A 25,305-nucleotide genomic window follows, 5' to 3' on the forward strand; every position below is an offset into this window, starting at 1 on the left:
GCATATGAGTCACTTGAACCTGCGGATATCAAAGCAAAGCTTCATTTTATAATGACGTGCATTTTAACCCTTTAGGCGCCAGAGGTTTTTTCCTAAAACGTTCGATTTTGACATCTTAATTCCAAAAGGTTATATCTTAAAATTTGTAAAAGATAGAGACTTTCTGTCAAATTATTAAGGATAACCCAATGTTTATGTAGGGATTACATTTTCCCATCTAAGTTGCATATTATATATATATATATATATATATATATATATATATATATATATATATATATATATATATATATATTATTATATCATATGGGGGTGGCCATCTTGAATTATATAATTTACATGAAAAGTCACATGTTTAAATAATAAAATGCAGCACTTCTTTCCCCCAAAAAATTTCCCTCACCTTCTGTGTGCTATATTGCACAATACTGAATGTTCAGGTAGTAAGTAGTAAACAAACTGTGTAAATCATACCCAGTGGCATTAGACAAAGTCTACATCACAATACTGTCGCCTCAATTGCGGAGAGGTGCGGTCAGAAGACAAATATGTACATGTCTAGCACGGTAAAAATCTCCTGCCTTGTCCCCGCAACAATAACACGCCTGATAATTTCGTGATGAACACTTCGACCCCTGCAAACATTGTTCACACCTCTGACATTTGGCAAAAGACCATTTTCATTGGGCAAATGATTCACTGTTTGTGCTTGGTGTAGGGCTATACTTTCACTTTCAGTATCACCGTCATCTGAATGCAGATATTCCCCTTCAGAATCAGTGTCCGCGAATAGAAGTCCCAATACCTCATTGCGGCTTTATTGAAACTTTATTGATTCCATTAGATAATAATAATAATTATTATAATAATAATCTAATGCGAATAATCGCTGACATTGACAATATTGGTCTCTTTTTCTTCCAGGCTGCCGCTAATGACTTCACATGATTTGGAGTGCTTTCACACATATGATGGCATTCTCCATAGTGTCCACTAAAGGATGCAGTGTGAGTTTCCTGAAGGGGAATGCTGTATTTATCTAAACAAACCAGTTCTTTATGTAGCATTGTAAGATCACTGTATATTTCCAGCCCTGTTATGTAAAAAATAAATATATAAAAATAGCACCAAATACCCAACCAACACTGCTCAAAACACTTTCTCATCAGATTTATGCGAATATCCTAGGTGACCTATTTTATCTCAAAAAGGTGTAAGGTGAAGAGCTTGCATACAGTATATGGTGTTTGGTTCAAACCCATAGTTATTTCACTCCATTAGTCAGATATCAAAAATCCTGAAATAAGGTCCCAATGTGGATTGAACTCACAACCCATAATAAACAAAATCATGATCCGAACCAATACCAGTCACTCATGTACGAGATACTGTATAAAGACTTCATTTTGAGTCAGATGAACAAACACTGAGGATCTGACAGACAGACCAACATAACATTTTTAGCAAGGTCTAAGACAGATTTTGCTTTCAGATAGTGCTGATCACACCTAAGTGTTGTGGAATAAAAATTATATTTTGTATAAACAAAACGGTCAGCCTCAGCCAATGAATCAAACAATAGTAAGTCTGCAAGTTTATGACATAGTGTCATGTGACACCATTCAAAAAAAAAATTTGTTTATGATTTTTTCAAATGCACAAAATGGCATTTTAGTAATAGGTTACTTTATGTTTAATAAGTAATTGATTAATGAAATGAGAAATGACACATTTTTATTTACTGTAATATTCTTGACGGATGTTGCCCTCTACACCTAACTACACTTAAGTCTAAATGTCAGTATACTCTATGCATCATATGCAAAAAGTGCAGTATAAAAATGCATTTTCATATCATCAAAAGAAACTAAGAAAATAGCAGGCCTAAACAGAAAAAAAAAACGTTAAAAAAGTTATTTTTTTTCACAAAAAAAGATAAAAAAATGAAATAAAATAAAAACCCCGGCAGAGGAAACCTCTCAAAGCACCATACATGAAACTCTGAATTTCTGAAAAGTGTTTTACACAAAGCACTTAGCAAATGCTTCTTTGAAATGTCTTTATTTAAAGCACTTTTTTTTACACAGCCCTTTGAAATACTCGAATCCAATTGGCCTTTTGGAACATTATGAAGTTGGCTTTTGCCCTGACAATGACGGTAATGGAATTCACTGAAAGGCTCCAAGTAATAATAATTATTATCTTCATCACTGATTTTTTAAAGTTTTATTGACATTTAGATTTTTCATTAAGTTCAGAATAATGAGTTTAAATAAATTCATTAAATGAAATAATATATAATTTTTCACTTGTTTGTTCAACTCTAAATCCCTTTTATTCAAATTCTGAAAGCCTTAAATACTTGGGAAAAAGAGAAAAATTACATAATTCTTAGAATTTTAACTCAGTGTGGCTTTATGCATAGCCCCAGATGATGCTTCTGTGATTTTGTTTGTATTGTATTTGTTTGTAAACTGGGGGGGGGGGGGGGGGGGGGGGCATGAAATGCTATTTCATGCATACTGAGTTTTTTACACTGTTAAAGAGTTGGATTCCCATGCTAAACATGGACAAAGTTTCAAAAATTAAGTTGTATGTTTGAAGGAGTATTTCTGTTCCAAAAATACTCCTTCCGGTTTGCCACAAGTTTCGGAAAGTTTTTTTTCGAGTATGGCTCTGTGTGACGTTAGATGGAGCGGAATTTCCTTATATGGGTCCTAAGGGCACGTCTGCTGGAAGAGCGCGCGCTCCCGTATAGCAGAGCACTGAGAGGCTGAGCACACTGATCAGAGCGAGAGCGTCACAAAATGTCACAAAAGGAGTGTGTTTTTGGTTGCCAGGGAAAGACAACCCTGCACAGATTACCAAAGAAAAAACAGCATTAAGGGACCAGTCGACGGAGTTTATTTTTACAGAGCATCAACGGAGTTGTGCAAGTGTTTGTGTTTGTTCCCTGCATTTCGAAGATGCTTGTTTTACAAACAAGGCCCAGTTTGACGACGGATTTGCGTATCGTTTATTTCTTAAGGATGATGCAATCCCAACGAAAAAGGGTCACGATCGTGTGTTGGAACCGCAGGCAGTGAGTAAAACTGCTTAAAATATCTCTGCCTCCTTGTTAGTGCGTCCGCCTCCCATGCCTGAGACCCGGGTTCGAGCCCCGCTCGGAGCGAGTCGTTGCTGCTGCTGCTCTCGTTCAGTTTCAGCCTCGGGATCTGATTCTGGATCATAAATATACGCTGAATCTGACTGTTAGCCATGGTTTGTTTTGGATGATGGTTTTGTCCTCACGATAATGTCACAGCTTCCAAACGCTCTCAACGCAAAAGCCTACTGGCACTCGTGATTCTTTAGCTCCGCCCACATGTCACCAGTCAGTCGTGTTTTTCCGGGAAAAATCGGTATAGACTATCTTTCTCTTATGAATATAATAAAACTAAAGACTTTTTGGAGTTATGAAGGATGCAGTACTACTCTATAGGTACTCAAGATTAACAGGATATTGATTGAAAACGAGCATTTCACCCCCCCCTTTAAGTTCATCAAGATTACAGAAAAATGGAAAGACTGTGTCAGTAAAGGTGTTTGTGAATGTGCGTAGATGTGTGTTAGTTGCAGGATCCGAGAATGACACCATTCCTCCATCATAGTCCAGATCAACTCTCACAAACTCAAGCTCCCATTTAACAAGAAAGCCGGGCCCAAGCACTCGTCCTATTGATCAAACAAATTTCAGATTTGCATCCCATGTCATATGATAATGACAAATATAATCAATCAAAGTGAACTGATGTATCACCCTACATCATGCTTTTCTTTTGTTTATAGCTCATTTTGGTGTACTAACTCAGGTTATTCACACATAATGCTAAAACCTGTCAATCTCCCCAGTGCTTTATTTCCAGTGTGTTTGTGTGGAACAGTTCATATTGTCTACAGACTTAACTCTTTTGGATAATGTCCAGCATCTTTTTACAGACTCTGAACGGCAGATTGCCCAAGTAATGTGGCACATGAATCAAAGCTCCAGAAGGCACCTGCGGAGAGAGAGAAGGACTGCTCGGCTGTGGACTGAGTTTATGTTGATTGTTTTGTCTGTGCATGTTTTGTCCACTTTTTGTTTGGAATTTATAAATGAAGCAGTCAGTAGTGGAAGCCGACCCTGCCATCTTCCTTCCTACACAAAGAACATTGGTACATTCATCAAGAACTCAATCAATCAATGAATGAGCTGAAATCAGATCTTTAGAAAACAGACATCATTGACCTTCATGGTCTCCTCCAGATCTTTAATTGTGTGAAAGAGCTGAGATGTGTCTGTTGATCTCCTCAAGCTTCTCTTTTATCTTCTTCTTCTTCTGCTCCTCTTCCTCCCTCAGTGCAGCGATTGTAGCTGCTTCTTCATCTCTGAGAAACTGATGATGCTTCTTAAACTGTTGTTTAATCTGACAGTGCTCAGCTTGAGACTGAAATCAAATTACATTTACGTCATCTCAAAGATCTAATTTATTCTGGAGCAGCATGAAGAGTCATTTGCTAAATGTGGGTTCGTTAACTAACATTAACTTTCTGAAGTAGTACTGTGGTAGATGTTCTGTGTCTGTAAGGTCATAATACACATGAATCTCATCAGGTTCTCTTCACAAAATTATGGTTTAGAATGTCTTTTTAATACTTATGTAATAGAATTTGAAAGTACTGTATAGCAACTGAACTTTAAAATGTGGCAGCCATATCTAAATGAAATGGCATATTTTCGATCCTAAAAAAGACCTTGGAGAATTATGGCCTGATGGTACTTGAGGCACTATAGGTCAATCAGTGTTTATGTGAAACACTAATAGTGCCCCGTAATAGTTAAAAATGGCCAGATTGTCACAATATTCGGTAGTCTTCATTCTGAACTTCATTACGATCTGCCCGGTTTGTTGTTAGGATGACAAAAACCAAAGGAAATTTTAGACTTAATGTGAAAATGTTTAAGTTGGTCAAATCAAAGGCGGCAGGCATTACTGTTAACAGAAGATGAATGCTTTTCGAAAACAGGTTAATGAGAATGCAAACAGGAAGTAGGACATTATTATTTTGTGCCCACGATTTACTTTTATTATTAGATTTGCCATAAGATTTAAAAAATGTGAAAAATAAAATAAAAAAAAGCAAAAACATTGCTGTGAGGGTTGTGTTTAGGGGTAGGTTTGTTAGAGTTTGGGGATAGAATATAACGTTTGTACAAATATAAAACGTTATATGGAAAGCGCCTCTATGACACGTAAAGGAATAAGCAATTATATCCGACAAATCAATTCAGCTGTTCTAATCAGGGTTTAATCATGTAAATATCTCATTTGTCAGTAGGATCAATCCTCACATTGATACGTTGAACTATTCTCAAACACTTTTAAAGTTTTCTCTCTTTTTAAGTTGCTCTTGTAAGGCCTTCATTGCTGTATTGAGCGCTTCCTAGAATTTAAAGTGAAAAATCAATAAGACACCAGAGATTTCTGAAATGTAATCTATTACATAAGTTTATACTCGTATGTAAATCTGTGTCACCTTATATGATGGAACAGCATCACTTATGGGTCTGAAAGTTTGATTCGTGTTTTTCTGTGAATCTCTGCACACTGTACACACAGGCTCATTGTCCTCCAGACAGAGGAGCTTGAGTTCCTCACCATGTAAACAGCATATCTCCTCAGACCCAAGAGAATGGCTCTCATTTCTCTCCTTCAGGAATGACTTGCACAAAGTTTTTAAACACAGGATTACAGGGATTTTTTTAAGGATGTTCTCCCGCAGACAAGACACTCCTGAGTTTCCTTGAATCTCCACAACTGTTGAAGACACTGTTGTGACCACATGATAATAGAACAGGAGTTTTGGCGAATCCATGACATACAGGACAAGAAAGTTCTTCTACATTTAATAAATCCATTTTCACTATTTGACCTCTAGCCATCAGGCGGGAGTGATTAGTATTCAGGTGAGGGAGTGCGCTGTGATTGGAAGGAGGTGGAACCTGGCGTGTCTGTAACACTATGCTCTTTGTCACATCCTTCATCATGTAACTATAAGATTAGATCACTTTTTCAAAAGGAACTTGTATCAACTTCATATGTGGTGTCTTATTGAAAGAATATGGTTGAACATATTGATTGGAAAAAAGTATGGAGTCTGTCTTCAGAATACAAAAAAACTAATAAGGTTAGAGAAATCTCATTCAAATTTTACCCAGCTAAAGTGTTTTTGAAAAGGTTTAAATCAGACATATATACAAGCTGTTCTTTTTGTGGTGACCCTAATGAAACTGATATACATATCATTTGGGATTGTCCTCATACACAGCTATTTTGGATTTAATTCTCTAATGTTATCCATCGCAGTGTGCTACAGGGTTTCTCTCTGCTTTTAAAGAGCCAGTAAGATGAAAATTCTAAGCTTCCTATCACTGTTTATAAGTCCTGTACGTTAGGTTTAAATCCATCCAAGATTAAAAAACATTGTCATTTTGTCAAAATATAATTTTAAAATTACCTCAATTCTCAGAGATCCCCAAACGGTTCGCGCGAAGCTATTCAAAAGATTCAGTTTCCTTAAACCCCACCTTTCGGTAGCATACTGTGTTCTGATTGGTCAACTAACATAGTCAGGTTTGATTGGTTGTTCCGCACACAACTTCATGGTAAACTATGCATTAGCATCTGTTTGGGGTGAATTATGTTTTATTCCTCTCATCGCGAAGCAAACAGTAAAATAAAAAACTTGAACAGTCTCGCTGCTTTTTCTTCTGTGTGGGTGTATTCAAGCTCCGCGCTTCAGTTTGAATCTGAATAGCGCGTTCAGCGCGGGGGCGTGGTCACATTGGATATAATGAAGGGAGACATGAAAAACAGACATCGCGTTGTTTTCATATGGATTACTTTATCACAGAGTATCTGTTAGCAGCAGTTGTTTAGTTTTAAAGTAGACATGTCAAGCTTTCTATAGATATCTCTCTCATGTCTCTTCGTTCAGTATTCACGGAGTTACACTTCATTTTAATGACGTGTTTGTACATGACGATCAGCACAAACAAAGGCTGCAGACAGCACACATACTGATAAGACGCTCGGGAGAAAACAGACACATAACTTCATAATCATACTTCGCGTTGTGATTCGGAGATGCTCGTTGTTCTAAATAAAGTCGGCAATGAACCATCTTTTATGGCAAACGCTTTGAAAATCCCGCTGTACTCACAGAGATTAGAAAAGCAGTCATCAGTGAAATGTTGTGAACACAACAAAAGGGATTTGTTGTACTGCTCTGGTATTGTGGTGAAAATGAATTTTAGCCATTGGTTCTTCTGATCTTCATTCTTTGGCAGTGAAAATAAAACAAACGGTCTCCTCGACATGATGCTCTCACACCAACCAGAGCATCTGTGTGTGGGGGTGGGGCAGGTCAGAGTTCCGTTTCTCCCAACACGGAAGGTGGAGATTATTATGCAAAGTGTTCCTAGTGACGTACATAGAGATGGGCAAAAGATTTGAAATCTATAACGACTCGTTTCAGCGATTCAGAGTCGACTCCTTACTTTAGAAGCCAATAACTTTATAAATCGTGTACTTTTTGGTTTAATTATTTGCACATTGTTTACACAGATGGACAGCTACATCATACACTGTAATACATGTAATTTTTGATTTCCCATCTGTGTGGCTCTTTAAAGGATGTACTGTTTGGTTTTTTAATATTCAAAAAGTTAATTGTTTAAATTAATGAATATTTTATTATGACCTTGCAAATGTTCATATTCACCAAAATCCTTTATATATTTATTTGAAGAAAAAAAACAGGTTCAACAGTATATCCAAACTATTTAATCTTCCAAAAATCTTAAGGCTGTTAAAACTAATATTGTTAAGGCTGTTTAATATTTTTAATTTATTTTGTTAAAGCTTTCATTTAGTATTTATTTTTGTTTACATACATTTGTAAATGATAATGCCACTTCTTTGTAAGCAATATTGACATCCCCTGTACTTTTATTTTTGGTACCTTGGCATTAATAAAATATATATAAAAAAGAACTAATCGATTCTTTTTCTGGCTCAGATTGCATTGACTGAAACATGTGAACTAAAGTAGACTAATTCCAGTATAGAACCTATTGAATTTTGCAAATGCAAATGAACTAATTGTTCAAGAACGACCCATTTCTAGTTACCAGTGATGCATGTCTTGAATGAGAAACGGGCGCTTTGTGGTAGTGGATCAGGATAGTATTCATTGTGTAGGCTATTATCTCTAAAATATGTCCGCGCATTAGTTGTACAGTTGTGAGCTATAAAATATTGGGGGGCAAATTAATTGTAGACCTATACATTTTATAAAGTATAATAAAAATTCATTAATTGGAAATAGCGAAACCTCTCTCTCTTTTTTTTTCTTAGATAGGCCTATCATCAGGGCCGTAGCTGGGGTCAGCGGGGCCCCGGTGAAGGTTGTACCCAGTGGGCCCTGTTTGAAATTGTTTAATTTGTATGGTCATTCATTTTTATTTATTTGTGCTATTTACACAATGTACAAAAACAATTTTTTAAAGTTTGTAGGTGTCAAGGTACAGAAATCGAATAATTAAATGTAAAATAGCACTGGATAGTCTTCAATGTAAAAATGAAATCTACAATCAAACCTACATTTATTCAGACACCTTCAACATTTCTCACATTATTACAGTTTATTTGCTATCGCTTGTAAAATGGTTATAAAATATGACAAGAACTTAGAGTTAAACTGTGTCAGAACAAAATTTGTCTTGATAATGTCATAACTTTGATAGAAATGTATGTAATGGATTACAATAAACCAAAACTACAGACAACTGTTATTATGACAATATTTACACAACTATCAATACTTTGTTGACTGTGCATTAATTCTCGTTAAAACTACAAAGTAATTCAGTCAAGAGCAGTGAGTGATTTTCTTTCATTTTCTTGGATTAACATTACAGCAACCAGTAGCTAAATTGGGCGCGGTCTCTTTAAGGGATGATGAACGCATCCAATATAATACACATCCCATTTTTTCCTCAACTGTTTACTTTCACTTAAGAAATAACTGACAATTTTTTCGAGCATACTTTCCAAGGCGGATATTTTGTCAAGTCAACTCAAGTCACCTTTATTTATATAGCGCTTTAAACAAAATGCATTGCGTCAAAGCAACTGAACAACATTCATTAAGAAAACAGTGTGTCAATAATGCAAAATGACAGTGACAGAATGGAGAAAAAAAAACCTTGGGAGAAACCAGGCTCAGTTGGGGGGCCAGTTCTCCTCTGACAAGACGAAACCAGTAGTTCAATTCCAGCCTGCAGCAAAGACAGATTGTGCAGAAGAATCATCTGTTTCCTGTGGACTTGTCCTGGTGGTCATCTGAGACAAGGTCTTTACAGGGGATCTGTATCTGGGGCTCTAGCTGTCCTGGTCTCCACTGTCTTTCAGGGATATAGAGGTCCTTTCTAGGTGTTGATCCACCATCTGGTTTGGATACGTACTGGATCCGGTTGACTGCAGTGACCCTCTGATCTGGATACAGACTGGATCTGGTGGCTACGGTGACCTCAGAATAAGAGAGAAACAGACTAATATTAGCGTAGATGCCATTCTTCTAATGATGTAGCAAATACATCGGGTGTTATGGGAAGTGTTACCGGTTCCGGTTTACCTAATTAACGCAGCCTAAAAATCCTTTAACGGATTTGGATATTAAAAGCATATTAGTATGTTATGTGTAAGCCAGGTTAAAGAGATGGGTCTTTAACCTAGATTTAAACTGTAAAGAGTGTGTCTGCCTCCCGAACAATGATAGGTGGGTTATTCCAGAGTTTAGGCACCAAATAGGAAAAGTTGATTTTGATATTCTAGGTATTTTGTATGTATTTGTCGGCACAAGAGAATAAAGAAAGTTTGGTGTTCAAGAGTTTTGAGACGCCTCTCTCTGTGTGAGCCCTGAACACCAGAACACCATGAGTACTGAATTGGGCTCTTTCACATCTTTTTGTTTGTTCAAACTGTGATTTGTATTTGTTCGTTCATCAGAATCAGAAAGAGCTTTATTGCCAAGTATGCTTACGCATACAAGGAATTTGTTTTAGTGACATAAGCTTCCAGTACACAGAGACAACAACACACAGGAAAAAAAAAAAATTAATTGAGATTTGCAAATTGACAAATAAATAAGTGTATAAACAATTGTGCTATAAATGATAATGGAATAGGATTGAGTGAGATGCGGGAATGTTCTAGGATGGAGGGTTAACAAATAAATATAAGGATATTGCACGTTTATAAGCATAAGTAGGGAACATTTAACTGTTCATGAGGTAGATTGCCTGGGGGAAGAAACTGTTCTTGTGCCTTGCTGTTCTGGTGTTGGCGGCTCTGAGGCAAAAGTTCAAAGATGGGGTGACTTGGATGTGAGGGATCCAGAGTGATTTTCTGAGCCCTTTTCCTCACTCTGGATGTATACAGTTGTTGAAGGGTGGGCAGGGGAGCACCAATAATCCTTTCAGCAGTCCGAACAGTTCTCTGTAGTCTTCTGATGTCTGATTTTGTTGCTGAACCAAACCAGACAGTTATTGAAGTACAGAGGACAGACTCAATGACGGCCGAGTAGAACTGTTTTAGCAGCTCCTGTGGCAGGTTAAACTTCCTCAGCTGGCTAAGGAAATACAACCTTTGCTGGGCATTTTTAACAATGGAGTCAATGTGATTGACCCACTTCAGGTCCTGAGAGATGGTGGTTCCCAGGAATCTGAATGACTCCACTGCAGTCACAGTGCTGTTCATGATGGTGAGTGGGGAAAGTGCAGGTGGGTTTCTCCTAAAGTCCACGATCATCTCCACTGTTTTGAGCGTGTTCAGCTCCAGGTTGATAAGACTGCACCAGACAGCCAGCTGCTCAACCTCTTGTCTGTAAGCAGACTCATCACCTTCCTGGATGAGGCCGATGACTGTAGTGTCGTCTGCAAACTTTAGGAGCTTGACAGAGGGGTCTTTAGAGGTGCAGTCGTTGGTGTACAGGGAGAAGGGCAGAGGGGAGAGAACACATCCCTGAGGGGCACCAGTGTTGGTGGAGCAGCTGTTTGATGTGAATTTCCCCAGTCTCACTAACTGTTGCCTATCTGTCAGAAAGCTGGTGATCCACTGACAGATAGAGCTAGGAACAGAGAGCTGGGTCAGTTTGGTCTGAAGGGCTGTTGGGATGATGGTGTTGAATGCCGAACTAAAGTCCACAAATAGGATCCTCACATAAGTCCCTGTTTTGTCCAGATGTTGCAGGATGAAGTGCAGTCCCATGTTGATTGCATCATCCACGGACCTGTTTGCTCGGTAAGCAAACTGGAGGGGGTCCAGTAAGGGTCCAGTGATTTCCTTCAGATAAGCCAGAACCAGTTTTTCAAACGACTTCATGACGACAGACGTTAGAGCCACAGGTCTGTAGTCGTTAAGTTATGCTATCTTGGGTTTCTTTGGGATGGGGATGATGGTGGAGCGTTTGAAGCAGGAAGGCACTTCACACAACTCCAGGGATCTGTTGAAGATCTGTGAAAAGATGGGGGCCAGCTGGTCAGCACAGATTTTCAGACAGGCTGGTGTAACACCATCTGGGCCTGGTGCTTTTCTTCTTTTGTTCTTCTTGAAGACCTGGCGCACATCATCTTCACAGATTTGAAGAGCAGGAGGTGTTGAGGGTGGGATTGCAGGATGTGTTAATGGTTGTGTAGGGAGATGGTCAGAATGGGTGATGGGGGTTTCAAATCTGCAATAAAACTCATTCAGGTCGTTAGCAAGTCGTTGATTAGCCTCAGTGCAAGGGGATGGTGTCTTGTAGTTTGTGATGGCTCTTAGACCTCTCCACACTGAAGTTGGGTCGTTGGAAGTAAACTGGTCTTCCAACTTTTTAGCGTAGGTCTTTTTAGCCGCTCTGATCTCTTTGTTCAGTGTGTTCCTGGCCTGATTGTACAAGACCCTGTCCCCATTTCTGTAGGCATCCTCTTTGGCCTGAGGAAGATGTCTGAGTTTTACTGTAAACCATGGCTTATCATTGTTGAATGTTAAATAAGTCCTGGTAGGAATGCATATATCCTCACAGAAACTAATATAGGATGTTACGGTCTCGTACGGTTCGTCCAGATCGGTGGTAGCAGCTTCAAAAACACTCCAATCAGTGAGGTCAAAACAAGATTGTAAATCCTGCTCTGTTTCGCTGGTCCATCTCTTCACAGTCCTTACTACAGGTTTAGCAGATTTTGCTCGTAGGACGGTATAAGATGAACCAGACAGTGATCAGAACGTCCCAAAGCTGCTCGTGGAACAGAGTGATATGCATCCTTTATTGTGGTGTAACAGTGATCCAATATATTACTGTCTCTGGTGGGACATGTAACATGCTGTCTGTATTTTGGCAGTTCACGGGAGAGATTGGCTTTGTTAAAGTCCCCAAGAATGATTAAAACAGAGTCCGGGTGTTGTTGTTCTGTGTCTGTGATCTGATCAGCAAGTTTCTGTAAAGCTGAGCTCACATGCGCTTGCGGAGGGATGTAAACACTGACCAGAATGAAAGAATGAAACTCCAGCGGCGAATAGAACGGCTTGCAGTTGACAAACTGCATTTCTAAATCAGGACAGCACATCTTCTTTAACACCGTTACATCTGTACACCACCGTTCATTGATGTAAAAGCATGTCCCGCCGCCGCGCGATTTCCCAGTTGATTCTGATTAGCGATCCGCTCTGAACAGCTGAAAGCCCGGCAGATGGAGCGCGCTGTCCGGTATGGCGTCATTCAGCCAGGTTTCCGTGAAACACAGAGCAGCAGAGTGAGAGAAATCCTTATTTGTCCGAGAGAGCAGAAGCAGTTCATCTGTTTTGTTGGGTAGAGAGCGGAGATTTGCGAGATGGATGCTAGGCAACGGCGTTCGAAATCCGCGCTTCCTGAGTCTGACGAGCACTCCCGCTCGCTTCCCCCGTCTGCGCGTCCTGAAGCGCTTGATCAGCGCCGCCGCTCCTCCGATAACAACGTTCAGTAAAACGTCTGAATAATTTAAATCCGGTAAAAGATCTTGTGGTGTGTTCTGCCGAATGTTCAGCAGTTCATCCCTGGTGAAACTGATCGTGTTTGTTAAACAAAAAACAGGAAAAACGAACAAAAACAGCACAAACACTGGAGAGCCAAGCTCTGAAGCAGCCATCTGCGGCGCCATCGAGTACATGTGCAGGAGGGACTGCGAGGAGAACTTCACAGAAGAGAGCACGGTTCAGTGTTGCAGTCCGTGATATGGGACTCTCTCTCTCTGGGTGTGCACTAAACACAGCGTCCGAGTAACCAGCTACTCTGTTAAGCTTTTCCGCGTCTTGTGTTTGGATGCTTTAATGTTTAAATCGAAAAGGCTTAAAAACACGTGAAAAAGATAAGCTTTCGTGACGATGCACAGCAGTGGCCCGTCAACTGTCCTGAGCATCTTTTTAGGCTGAGATTGTTGGGCCCGCCCCCTCAGCGGTGGGCCCCTATAATCGTCACCACCTTTCACCGCACTAGCGACGGCCCTGTCTATCACCCATATACATAGTCACTGTGATGTTTTCGGATGTCTTTGAGGCAAATATTCTGAGACTCCAGTTGTTTCATGTCTGAAGAGTTAACAGACAGAACAGAGCACCCGTTTTATTTTCTTTAATTTTACAAAGCCTATTGTTTTAGGACTATACACACACTTTGCAATTTCAAATACCTTGTGTACAATAAAAAAAAATGGCTTAGTTTTCACAAAGAAAGTACAAGATACACCAGTGCTGGCTTCAACCCCAGTGGGTTAAGGCATTTAACAAAATTAGTCATAGCTATGCGTCGTTGTATTCAAGTAAATCCCCATATGCATCGGCGACTATGCCATTAATAAACAGCTTGCAAAACAGTGCAAGAGACACTTGCTTTCTACAAAATGTAAATGAAACTTCAAACAGATGAAAGCTAAAATGGGAACGAACCACTAACAAAACTAGACAGAACAACCTTGGATGGGATCAAAAAATCTTAAGTTAGCCAGCAAATATAGAAACTGTTCAAAATTCCCCAGGTCTCATTTAAACGGACACAATTTGAATCTTAAGCTGTTCGTTATTTTCCGTACGATGGATTTCCCCTCACGGTCCTTAAGTATTCCTCAAAGTGTTGGGGGCACCTTCTGGAACCATTTAATTGTTATCTTCTTGGCACAGTTCAGGCATATTTCAAGGCACCTTTTCTTCACTCAAGTTGGATTTAAAAATAAAAAATATAGACCCAGACAACACCAAATCTGCAATCAAGCATGTTTATTTGAGGAATGGTGACAAATCTTTCTGAACCATTTAAACGGGGTGGAGGAATCCATGAATAAGAGCACTGAATTGAAAGATTCCAACAAGTATCCATGCAAAAAAGCCCACGTATTAATGTGCCCGACCACATCCCTGACTGGGACCACGTGCCCGAACATTTCCCCAAGCACCTCCCTGACCTTGTCCCTGTCCGCTTCCCTGACCTTGTCCCTGTTCGCTCCCCTGACCCTGTCCTTGACCTTGTCCCTGTCCGCTCCCCTGTCCCTGACCTTGACCCTGTCCGCTCCCCTGACCCTGTCCCTGACCTTGACCCTGTCCGCTCCCCTGACCCTGTCCCTGACCTTGACCCTGTCCCTGTCCCTGACCCTGTCCGCTCCCCTGACCCTGTCCTTGACCTTGACCGCTCCCCTGACCCTGTCCCTGACCTTGACCCTGTCCCTGACCTTGTCCCCGTCCGCTCCCCTGACCCTGTCCCTGACCTTGTCCCTGTCCGCTCCCCTGACCCTGTCCCTGACCTTGTCCCTGTCCGCTCCCCTGACCCTGTCCCTGACCTTGTCCCTGTCCGCTCCCCTGACCCTGTCCTTGACCCTGTCCGCTCCCCTGACCCTGTCCTTGACCTTGTCCCTGTCCGCTCCCCTGACCCTGTCCCTGACCTTGTCCCTGACCCTGTCCGCTCCCCTGACCCTGTCCCTGACCCTGTCCGCTCCCCTGACCCTGTCCCTGACCCTGTCCGCTCCCCTGACCCTGTCCCTGACCCTGTCCGCTCCCCTGACCCTGTCCCTGACCCTGTCCACTCCCCTGACCCTGTCCCTGACCTTGTCCCTGACCCTGTCCACTCCCCTGACCTTGTCCCTGTCCGCTCCCCTGACCGCTCCCCTGACCTTGTCCTTGTCCGCTCCCCTGACCCTGTCCCTGACCTTGTCCCTGTCCCTGACCTTGTCCCTGTCCTTGTCCCTGACCGCTTCCCTGACCTTGTCCCCTTCCATAACCCTGACCACTTCCCTGACCTTGTCCCCTTCCATAACCCTGACCACTTCCCTGACCATACCCACTTCCCTGGCCACTTCCATAACCCTGACCATACCCACTTCCGTAACCACTTCCCTGACCATACCCACTTCCCTGACCACTTCCGTACCCCCTTCCCTGGCCACTTCCGTACCCCTGACCACTTCCCTGGCCGTAACCACTTCCCTGACCACTTCCGAAACCCTGACCACTTCCCTGACCACTTCCGTACCCCCTTCCCTGACCACTTCCGTACCCCTGACCACTTCCCTGGCCGTAACCACTTCCCTGCCCACTTCCGAAACCCTGACCACGTCCCTCGCCATAACCACTTCCCTGGCCACTTCCATAACCCTGACCACTTCCCTGACCACTTCCGTAACCCTGACCGCTTGCTTGTCCATAACCACCTCCGTATCCCTGACCACTTGCCTCATCACTTTCCTGATCATCTGGTTCACTACATACATGGCCACAGGTGGTTGGGCAACACTTCTGTGTGGCAGGACACTGGCCATCATGGAAACAGCTTTCAGCACATCCTGGAACGCTCTTCGTTTTGGGACATTGACCCGGCTTCACTGCATGGACACAGATAGTCAGCTTTAGTCTGTGCATACAGGCTGTATGCCACTTCAATATACAGCACGAAACACAAATAGCAAGTTTCAGCTGCAGAGTAAATTATATTCCAATTATTCCTCTTTGGTAAAGCCATCCTAGGCTTAAAACCATCCTAAGAGAGTAAAGGTGGGGCATGGATTTTCAAAAGTGCTTTAGAAAGAGTTGGGTAGAGAACCAAAACACTTTGAGCCAATCAGCAGTAAGGGGCGCATGTTCTCCTGATGGGGAGGAGAGAGAACGCTGTGCACAGGACTGGCATAAGCACAGGAACAGCAGAAGAGATGACGGATTAAAAAGGGAATTAAATGAGAAGTCTGCAGAACAAAAGGAGGTTTGCGATAAAGGCAAGTAGGACCGGTTTAAGTATGGGGTCAGCTTTCCAGCACTGGAGAAAACTCATGGAGCAGGAAGGCCTTCAATCGGATGCCAAGGTTGCTTGGTTTCTTCTCGATAGGCACATATTAGTTCTGCTTAGTCGCTTGATATGCACATGTCAGGTTTGCTAAATGTATTATCGTGCACTTCAGCCATGTATATGTGGGGCTGGGCTACCAAAATAGGGGCAAAACCTTTTTGGGGGTCTTGAAGTTGGATATGAATATTGGCTACCGGAAGAAATAAAAAACCCTCATCTACCAACAAAAGCAATAACATACCTGTATAAGGAGATGTACAGGAACGTCCACATCCATTGCTGCAACACTTCTCATTGTCAGGACAGCTAGAGTCACAGTCACATAACCTGGTACAGGAGCTTCCAGGTGTTTGGGGTGGACACTCTCCTGGCTTTACTGTTATACAAACATGACCAAAAGATTCACTGAAGTCCAAACACTTCCATTCACTTTCAACATTTTAGTCTATGCTTCAAGCTTACGTTGAATTCAATGGGTTACATTTGCTTGGTTTTGGCCTTTTTTGTGGCCCCCTAGCATCCATTATTAACTGGAACTCTGGAAAACGGTAACATGCACACGCCCAATCAAATTGACAGCATGTGTATCCTACAGAACAGCCTCCATCAGAACAACAACCTCGATGGGACAGCACAACTGTCAGTGTCACCAGACAGTAACCAGCCACTAGAGGATTTAAGAGGATCTTTGGGGGAGGCCAGGGAGTGTGGTTTGGGTCAGGGGTTATGCAATGGGTCTCAAACCTTAAATTTAACCACTTAAAATCAAGGGTTGTAAGACCTACCACTCATTCCTTAATAGTGTTACTTTCAGAAGACCTTATTTCCTGATTGCTGCATTAACAATTTAACAGATCTTCTCACCTGCAGTTCGTCCTGGAGTAACATCTGTTGCATTTAAGTATCCACAAAGACTCAAAACCGCAATCAATGAACAGTACACTAGAGCAGTCATCCTCCTTACCTGCAATATCACAATTTTCCTTGCTGGAAAAATGCACTGAATTGGTGCGTCACAAAGCACAGACAACATGGCACACAAAACTAACACAAATAACAGCGTCAATGCAATAGAAATTGCGGTAAAATGGGTTTTTAAAGACCCAAGGAGATCAAGTCAACTCCAGCCCTGATCAAACTCACCTGCCTGTAGCTGTAATCTGGAAGACCTTGATTAGCTTGTTCAGATGTGTTTGATTGGGGTTGGACGAGCTGAATGCTGAAGTGTGTTCACGCCATGTCATAATAATTTAGGTAGTTTAATTACTAGAGGACTGTGTGTTTCTACGTTGCCACTATCAACTACAAAATTAATATACAGTGGTCAGCAGGTACAGCAATCGTTTTATGGTACTGATAGGCATGCTTTGATTTATGTTCCTGAAGCATATAGTATACTGCCACATAAAACTGTGTGCTATTGCCTAATGAGCTACTGATAATGAAAACTGCACAAAATTAAAGGGTGTTTCAGAGATGAGTGTGCTCTATAGCCTCATTGCATATACATTTTTCTGTATACTGTATTTTTTTTTTAAGGAACCCTACTTAAAACCCAAACTCATTTGGGAGGGGCACTTTGCTACAATCTGGGTAGCCATCAAAGGCAACAAGAACACCCTTGATATACTTTGAACTTACACTTAAGAGAGGTAACGAGGAGCTTGAATGGAAACTTTCTACTCCTCTCGTGCACCATTTACAACCCCATGCTTGATCCCGCCTCACTGCAATGGTGGCCATGGGAACCGAACCATGGAGTGTAGGGGCTCAACTCTCATCCCTCGAGAGAGTCAAGCCTTGGTGGGACCGATTATTGTGACTGCATCACACAACACCCATTTAACTCAGAGAGCTAAGCTTGCTTAATTCAAGCATCACTTTAATCCCATCGAGAGCTAGACATGCTCTCGCAAATGCTGACTGAAATCCCTCTGGAGAGAACAGAAAAGCAAAGCTCTTTACCCATCTGCATCATACCTAGCACATCCACTTTCTCATATTACACATATTCTTATTTGTATAAAAAATTAGAAACAACATGGAATTGTATTTGAAAAAAAGTGAAAGTGATGTGACAAAGCCTAATATGGCGATTTATACTCTGAATTCATGCTCTGCATTCAACCCAAGGGGAAGTCGTGGACAGGGTAAGTCATGGCCTATTGGTTAGAGAGTATAACTCCTAACCCTAAGGTTGTGGGTTTGAGTCTTGGGCTGGCAATACCATGACTCAGGTGCCCTTGAGCAAGGCTCTGAACCCCAAAACTGCTCCCTGGGCACTGCAGCATTATTGGCTGCACACTGCTCCAGGGGTGTGTGTGTTCACTGCAGTGTGTGTGCACTTTGGATGGGTTAAAAGCAGAGCATGAATTCTGAGTATGGGTCACCATACTTGGCTGTATGTCACGTCACTTTTATCCAAAGTGAACATACGCAGAGCAGTGGGCAGTCATTTATGCTGCGGCACCTGGGAAGCAGTTGGGTGTTCGGTGCCTTGCTCAGGAGAGAGTGCTGTATATTCACTCCCCCCACTTATAATTCCTGCTGGCCAGAGACTCGAATTCGTAACCGACTCTCTAACCATTAGGGCACTACTCAGTAAAACAACTACAGAACCCTTAGTCAAGTTTTTTTTTCTTTCTAAGAATAGGATAGACAAGAAATGGTAAGTGCTTTTAATAGGTCAAGTGCTGGCAAAAAAAGATGAGTCTTTAGATGTTTTTTGAAAATGAGTAATGAAGCTGTTTGAATTGAGATTGCAAGGTCATTACACCAGCTGGGAACAGTCCAGGAAAAGGCCTGTGAGAGTGATTTTGAATCTCTTTGGGATGGCACCACAAGGCGTTGTTTCCTTGAAGAATGAAAGCTTCTGAAGGGCACATAAGTTTGAACTAGCAGCAGCAGGACTCAAACCATGGATGCTAGGATGTAAATCTCACTGCGACTGCATCAGTAACACGCATTGTCTGCAATAGGCGAGCACGGTTATGCAAACACTGTCTACAGTATCAGGTAAAAGGTGAAGCAAAGAAGAACCAGGCTTCCTACCTTCCCTCTCAGCAGTTCTGCAATTTGCATACTATGTATTCACAAAGAAATAACCGCAAGGAGTGCATTCAGCTCCCCCCGATTTAAATATATGTGCTTCTTGCCCACACACACAGCATATGAGTCACTTGAATCTGCGGATATCAAAGCAAAGCTTAATTTTATAATGACGTGCATTTTAACCCTTTAGGCGCCAGAGGTTTTTTCCTAAAACGTTCGATTTTGACATCTTAATTTCAAAAGGTTATATCTTAAAATTTGTAAAAGATAGAGACTTTCTGTCAAATTATTAAGGATAACCCAATGTTTATGTAGGGATTACATTTTCCCATCTAATTTGCATATTATGACGTCATATGGGGGTGGCCATCTTGAATTATAGAATTTACATGAAAAGTCACATGTTTAAATAATAAAATGCAGCACTTCTTTCCCCCCAAAAATGTCCCTCACCTTCTGTGTGCTATATTGCACAATACTGAATGTTCAGGGAAATAGTAAGTAGTAAACAAACTGTGTAAATCATTACTAATAAATGGTAGAAACAAACCGAATGCATGTAGCGGTTGGGATTTTCAATTTACTACATGCAGCAGGCACTCTGATTCCATGTATGGGGCACATATATATTATTCATATGACACACAAAGACAAGTAGACAAGACCTGTTTAGTTCAAAAGCTATGCCCGGTGTCACATCGCCTCTGCTTCTGCTATGATCAGCGCGGCCAGATCTGCCTCGCGCATGCGCCGAGTGTGCACAGCTGTCAGTGTCATTGCGACTCCCCACCTTGCCTCCTAACTGTCCTATGAATACTTCAAACTCGTCTAACATACCCAGTGGCGTTAGACAAAGTCTACATCACAATACTGTCACCTCAATTGCGGAGAGGTGCGGTCAGAAGACAAATATGTACATGTCTAGCGTGGTAAAAATCTCCTGCCTTGTCTCCGCAACAATAACACGCCTGCTAATTTCGTGATGAACACTCCGACCCCTGCAAACATTGTTCACACCTCTGACATTTGGCAAAGGACCATTTACATTGGGCAAAGGATTCACCGTTTGTGCATGGTGTAGGGCTATACTTTCACTTTCAGTATCACCGTCATCTGAATGCAGATATTCCCCTTCAGAATCAGTGTCCATGAATAGAAGTCCCAATACCTCATTGCGGCTTTATTGAAGCTTTATTGATGCCATTAGATAATAATAATTATTATAATAATAATAATCTAATGCGAATAATCGCTGACGTTGACAATATTGGTCTCTTTTTCTTCCAGGGTGCCGCTAATGACTTCACATGATTTGGAGTGCTTTCACAAATATTTCAGAAACCGATCATTCTGATGGCATTCTCCATAGTGTCCACTAAAGGATGCAGTGTGAGTTTCCTGAAGGGGAATGCTGTATTTATCTAAACAAACCAGTTATTTATGTAGAATTGTAAGATCACTGTTAATTTCCAGCCCTGCTATGTAAAAAATAAATAAATAAAAATAGCACCAAATGCCCAACCAACACTACTCAAAACACTTTCTCATCAGATTTACGCGAATATCCTAGGTGACCTATTTTATCTCAAAAAGGTGTAAGGTGAAGAGCTTGCATACAGTATATGGGGTTTGGTTCAAACCCAGAGTTATTTCACTCCATTAGTCAGATATCAAAAATCCTGAAATAAGGTCCCAATGTGGATTGAACTCACAACCCATAATAAACAAAATCATGATCCGAACCAATACCAGTCACTCATGTACGAGATACTGTATAAAGACTTCATTTTGAGTCAGATGAACAAACACTGAGGATCTGACAGACAGAATTCTATTTTGTATAAACAAAACGGTCAGCCTCAGCCAATGAATCAACCAATAGTGAGTCTGCAAGTTTATGACATAGTGTCATGCGACACCATTCAAAAAAAAATTGTTTATGATTTTTTCAAATGCACAAAATGGCATTTTAGTAATAGGTTACTTTATGTTTAATAAGTAATTGATTAATGAAATGAGAAATGACACATTTTTATTTACTGTAATATTCTTGACGGATGTTGCCCTTTACACCTAACTACACCTAAGTCTAAATGTCAGTATACTCTATGCATCATATGCAAAAAGTGCAGTATAAAAATGCATTTTCATATCATCAAAAGAAACTAAGAAAATAGCAGACCTAAACAGAAAAAACGTTAAAAAAGTTAGTAATAATAATTATCTTCATCATTGATTTTTTAAAGTTTTATTGACATTTAGATTTTTCATTAAGTTAAGAATAATGAGTTTAAATAAATTCATTAAATTAACTTAATATATAATTTTTCACTTGTTTGTTCAACTCTAAATCCCTTTTATTCAAATTCTGCAAGTCTTAAACACTTGGGAAAAAGAGAAAAATTACATAATTCTTAGAATTTTTACACCATTAAGACTACAATTTTAACTCAGTGTGGCTTTATGCATAGCCCCAGATGATGCTTCAGTGATTTTGTTTGTATTGTATTTGTTTGTAAACTGGTAAAATCCTTAGATAGTTAAGTTCATCAAGATTACAGAAAAATGGAAAGACTGTGTCAGTGAAGGTGGTTGTGAATGTGCGTAGATGTGTGTTAGTTTCAGGATCCGAGAATGACACCATTCCTCCATCATAGTCCAGATCAACTCTCACAAACTCAAGCTCCCATTTAACAAGAAAACCGGGCCCTAGCAGTCTGTACGGATCATACTGCATACACCAGACATCAATCCTAAAGAAATCTCGTCCTTTCCTTTGGTTTGATGCTGTAATTACCCCAAGACTCCAGCATTCACTCTTTAACCTCCACGTCCCAGCAGTGTGTTCCTGAGTTTAAACCCTCTGAACCCAGAACACACCCACAGATGTCGAATCTCTCTGGATTATCAGGAAGCAGTTGTTTGTCCCAGATGTATCACACACTGGTCAGATCATCAGACAGGATGAGACATGGATGAGCTGGGTTTGGATACAGAATCACAGGAGCTGATGAGACACAATCAACAGCGCGTTCAGCGTGGGGGCGTGGTCACATTGGATATAATGAAGGGAGACATGAAAAACAGACATCGCGTTGTTTTCATATGGATTACTTTATCACAGAGTATCTGTTAGCAGCACTTGTTTAGTTTTAAAGTAGACATGTCTAGCTTTCTATAGATATCTCTCTCATGTCTCTTCGTTGAGTATTCACGGAGTTACACTTCATTTTAATGACGTGTTTGTACATGACGATCAGCACAAACAAAGGCTGCAGACAGCACACATACTGATAAGACACGCGGGAGAAAACAGACACATAACTTCATAATCATAGTTCGCGTTGTGATTCGGAGATGCTCGTTGTTCTAAATAAAGTTGGCAATGAACCATCTTTTATGGCAAACACTTTGAAAATCCCGCTGTACTCACAGAGATTAGAAAAGCAGTCATCAGTGAAATGTTGTGAACACAACAAAAGGGATTTGTTGTACTGCTCTGGTATTGTGGTGAAAATGAATTTTAGCCATTGGTTCTTCTGATCTACATTCTTTGGCAGTGAAAATAAAACAAACGGTCTCCTCGACATGATGCTCTCACACCAACCAGAGCATCTGTGTGTGGGGGTGGGGCAGGTCAGAGTTCCGTTTCTCCCAACACGGTAGGCGGAAATTATTATGCAAAGTGTTCCTAGTGACGTACATAGAGATGGGCAAAAAGATTTGAAATCTATAACGACTCGTTTCAGCGATTCAGAGTTGACTCCTTACTTTAGAAACCAATAACTTTATAAATCGTGTACTTTTAGGTTTAATTATTTGCACATTGTTTACACAGATGGACAGCTACATCATACACTGTAATACATGTAATTTTTGATTTCCCATCTTTGTGGCTCTTTAAAGGATGTACTGTTTGGTTTTTTAATATTCAAAAAGTTAATTGTTTAAATTAATGAATATTTTATTATGACCTTGCAAATGTTCATATTCACCAAAATCCTTTATATATTTATTTGAAAAAAAAAAAAACAGGTTCAACAGCATATCCAAACTATTTAATCTTCCAAAAATCTTAAGGCTGTTAAAACTAATGTTTTTAAGGCGGTTTAATATTTTTAATTTATTTTGTTAAAGCTTTCATTTAGTATTTATTTTTATGTTTACATACGTTTGTAAATGATAATGCCACTTCTTTGTAAGCAATATTGACATCCCCTGTACTTTTATTTTTGGTACCTTGGCATTAATAAAATATATATAAAAAAAGAACTAATCAATTCTTTTTCCGGCTCAGATTGCATTGACTGAAACAGGTGAACTAAAGTAGACTAATTCCAGTACAGAACCTATTGAATTTTGCAAATGCAAATGAACTAATTGTTCAAGAACAACCCATTTCTAGTTACCAGTGATGCATGTCTTGAATGAGAAACGGGCGCTTTGAGGTAGTGGATCAGGATAGTATTCATTGTGTAGGCTATTATCTCTAAAATATGTCCACGTATTAGTTGTACAGTTGTGAGCTATAAAATATTGGGGGGCAAATTAATTGTAGACCTATATATTTTATAAAGTATAATAAAAATTCATTAATTGGAAATAGCGAAACCTCTCTCTCTTTTTTTTTTCTTAGATAGGCCTATCATCAGGGCCGTAGCTGGAGTCAGCGGGGCCCCGGTGAAGGTTGTACCCAGTGGGCCCTGTTTGAAATTGTTTAATTTGTATGGTCATTCATTTTTATTTATTTGTGCTATTTACACAATGTACAAAAACAATTTCTTTAAGTTTGTAGGTGTCAAGGTACAGAAATCGAATAATTAAATGTAAAATAGCACTGGATAGTCTTCAATGTAAAAATGAAATCTACAATCAAACCTACATTTATTCAGACACCTTCAACATTTCTCACATTATTACAGTTTATTTGCTATCGCTTGTAAAATGGTTATAAAATATGACAAGAACTTAGAGTTAAACTGTGTCAGAACAAAATTTGTCTTGATAATGTCATAACTTTGATAGAAATGTATGTAATGGATTACAATAAACCAAAACTACAGACAACTGTTATTATGACAATATTTACACAACTATCAATACTTTGTTGACTGTGCATTAATTCTTGTTAAAACTACAAAGTAATTCAGTCAAGAGCAGTGAGTGATTTTCTTTCATTTTCTTGGATTAACATTACAGCAACCAGTAGCTAAATTGGGCGCGGTCTCTTTAAGGGACGATGAATGCATCCAATATAATACACATCCCATTTTTTCCTCAACTGTTTACTTTCACTTAAGAAATAACTGACAATTTTTTCGAGCATACTTTCCAAGGCGGATATTTTGTCAAGTCAACTCAAGTCACCTTTATTTATATAGCGCTTTAAACAAAATACATTGCGTCAAAGCAACTGAACAACATTCATTAAGAAAATAGTGTGTCAATAATGCAAAATGACAGTGACAGAATGGATAAAAAAAAAAACCTTGGGAGAAACCAGGCTCAGTTGGGGGGCCATTCTCCTCTGACAAGACGAAACCAGTAGTTCAATTCCAGCCTGCAGCAAAGACAGATTGTGCAGAAGAATCATCTGTTTCCTGTGGACTTGTCCTGGTGGTCATCTGAGACAAGGTCTTTACAGGGGATCTGTATCTGGGGCTCTAGCTGTCCTGGTCTCCACTGTCTTTCAGGGATATAGAGGTCCTTTCTAGGTGTTGATCCACCATCTGGTTTGGATACGTACTGGATCCGGGTGACTGCAGTGACCCTCTGATCTGGATACAGACTGGATCTGGTGGCTACGGTGACCTCAGAATAAGAGAGAAACAG

At 40.4% G+C, this 25,305-nt stretch overlaps 1 protein-coding gene across 16 annotated transcripts in view; it reads right to left on the minus strand.

The window, feature by feature from the left end:
• The window catches only part of LOC127966579 (hornerin), a 129,996-nt gene that overhangs the window by 89,807 nt on the left and 14,884 nt on the right, over positions 1-25,305 (minus strand). For 3 of the 16 annotated variants that reach the window (XM_052567719.1, XM_052567728.1, XM_052567738.1), the window contains exon 1: positions 17,287-17,514. In XM_052567719.1, coding sequence (XP_052423679.1) covers positions 17,287-17,455 — 169 coding nt within the window. In that variant the 5' untranslated portion in view covers positions 17,456-17,514. Of the gene's footprint in view, positions 1-14,854; positions 14,957-15,793; positions 15,965-16,663; positions 16,799-17,286; positions 17,529-25,305 lie in introns of those variants that run through there. The other 13 variants (XM_052567798.1, XM_052567805.1, XM_052567790.1 and 10 more) reach the window with 9 other exon arrangements.

Source organism: Carassius gibelio, chromosome A4 (genome assembly GCF_023724105.1).
Source record: "Carassius gibelio isolate Cgi1373 ecotype wild population from Czech Republic chromosome A4, carGib1.2-hapl.c, whole genome shotgun sequence".
In the NCBI taxonomy this organism is placed as follows: Eukaryota; Metazoa; Chordata; class Actinopteri; order Cypriniformes; family Cyprinidae; genus Carassius; species Carassius gibelio.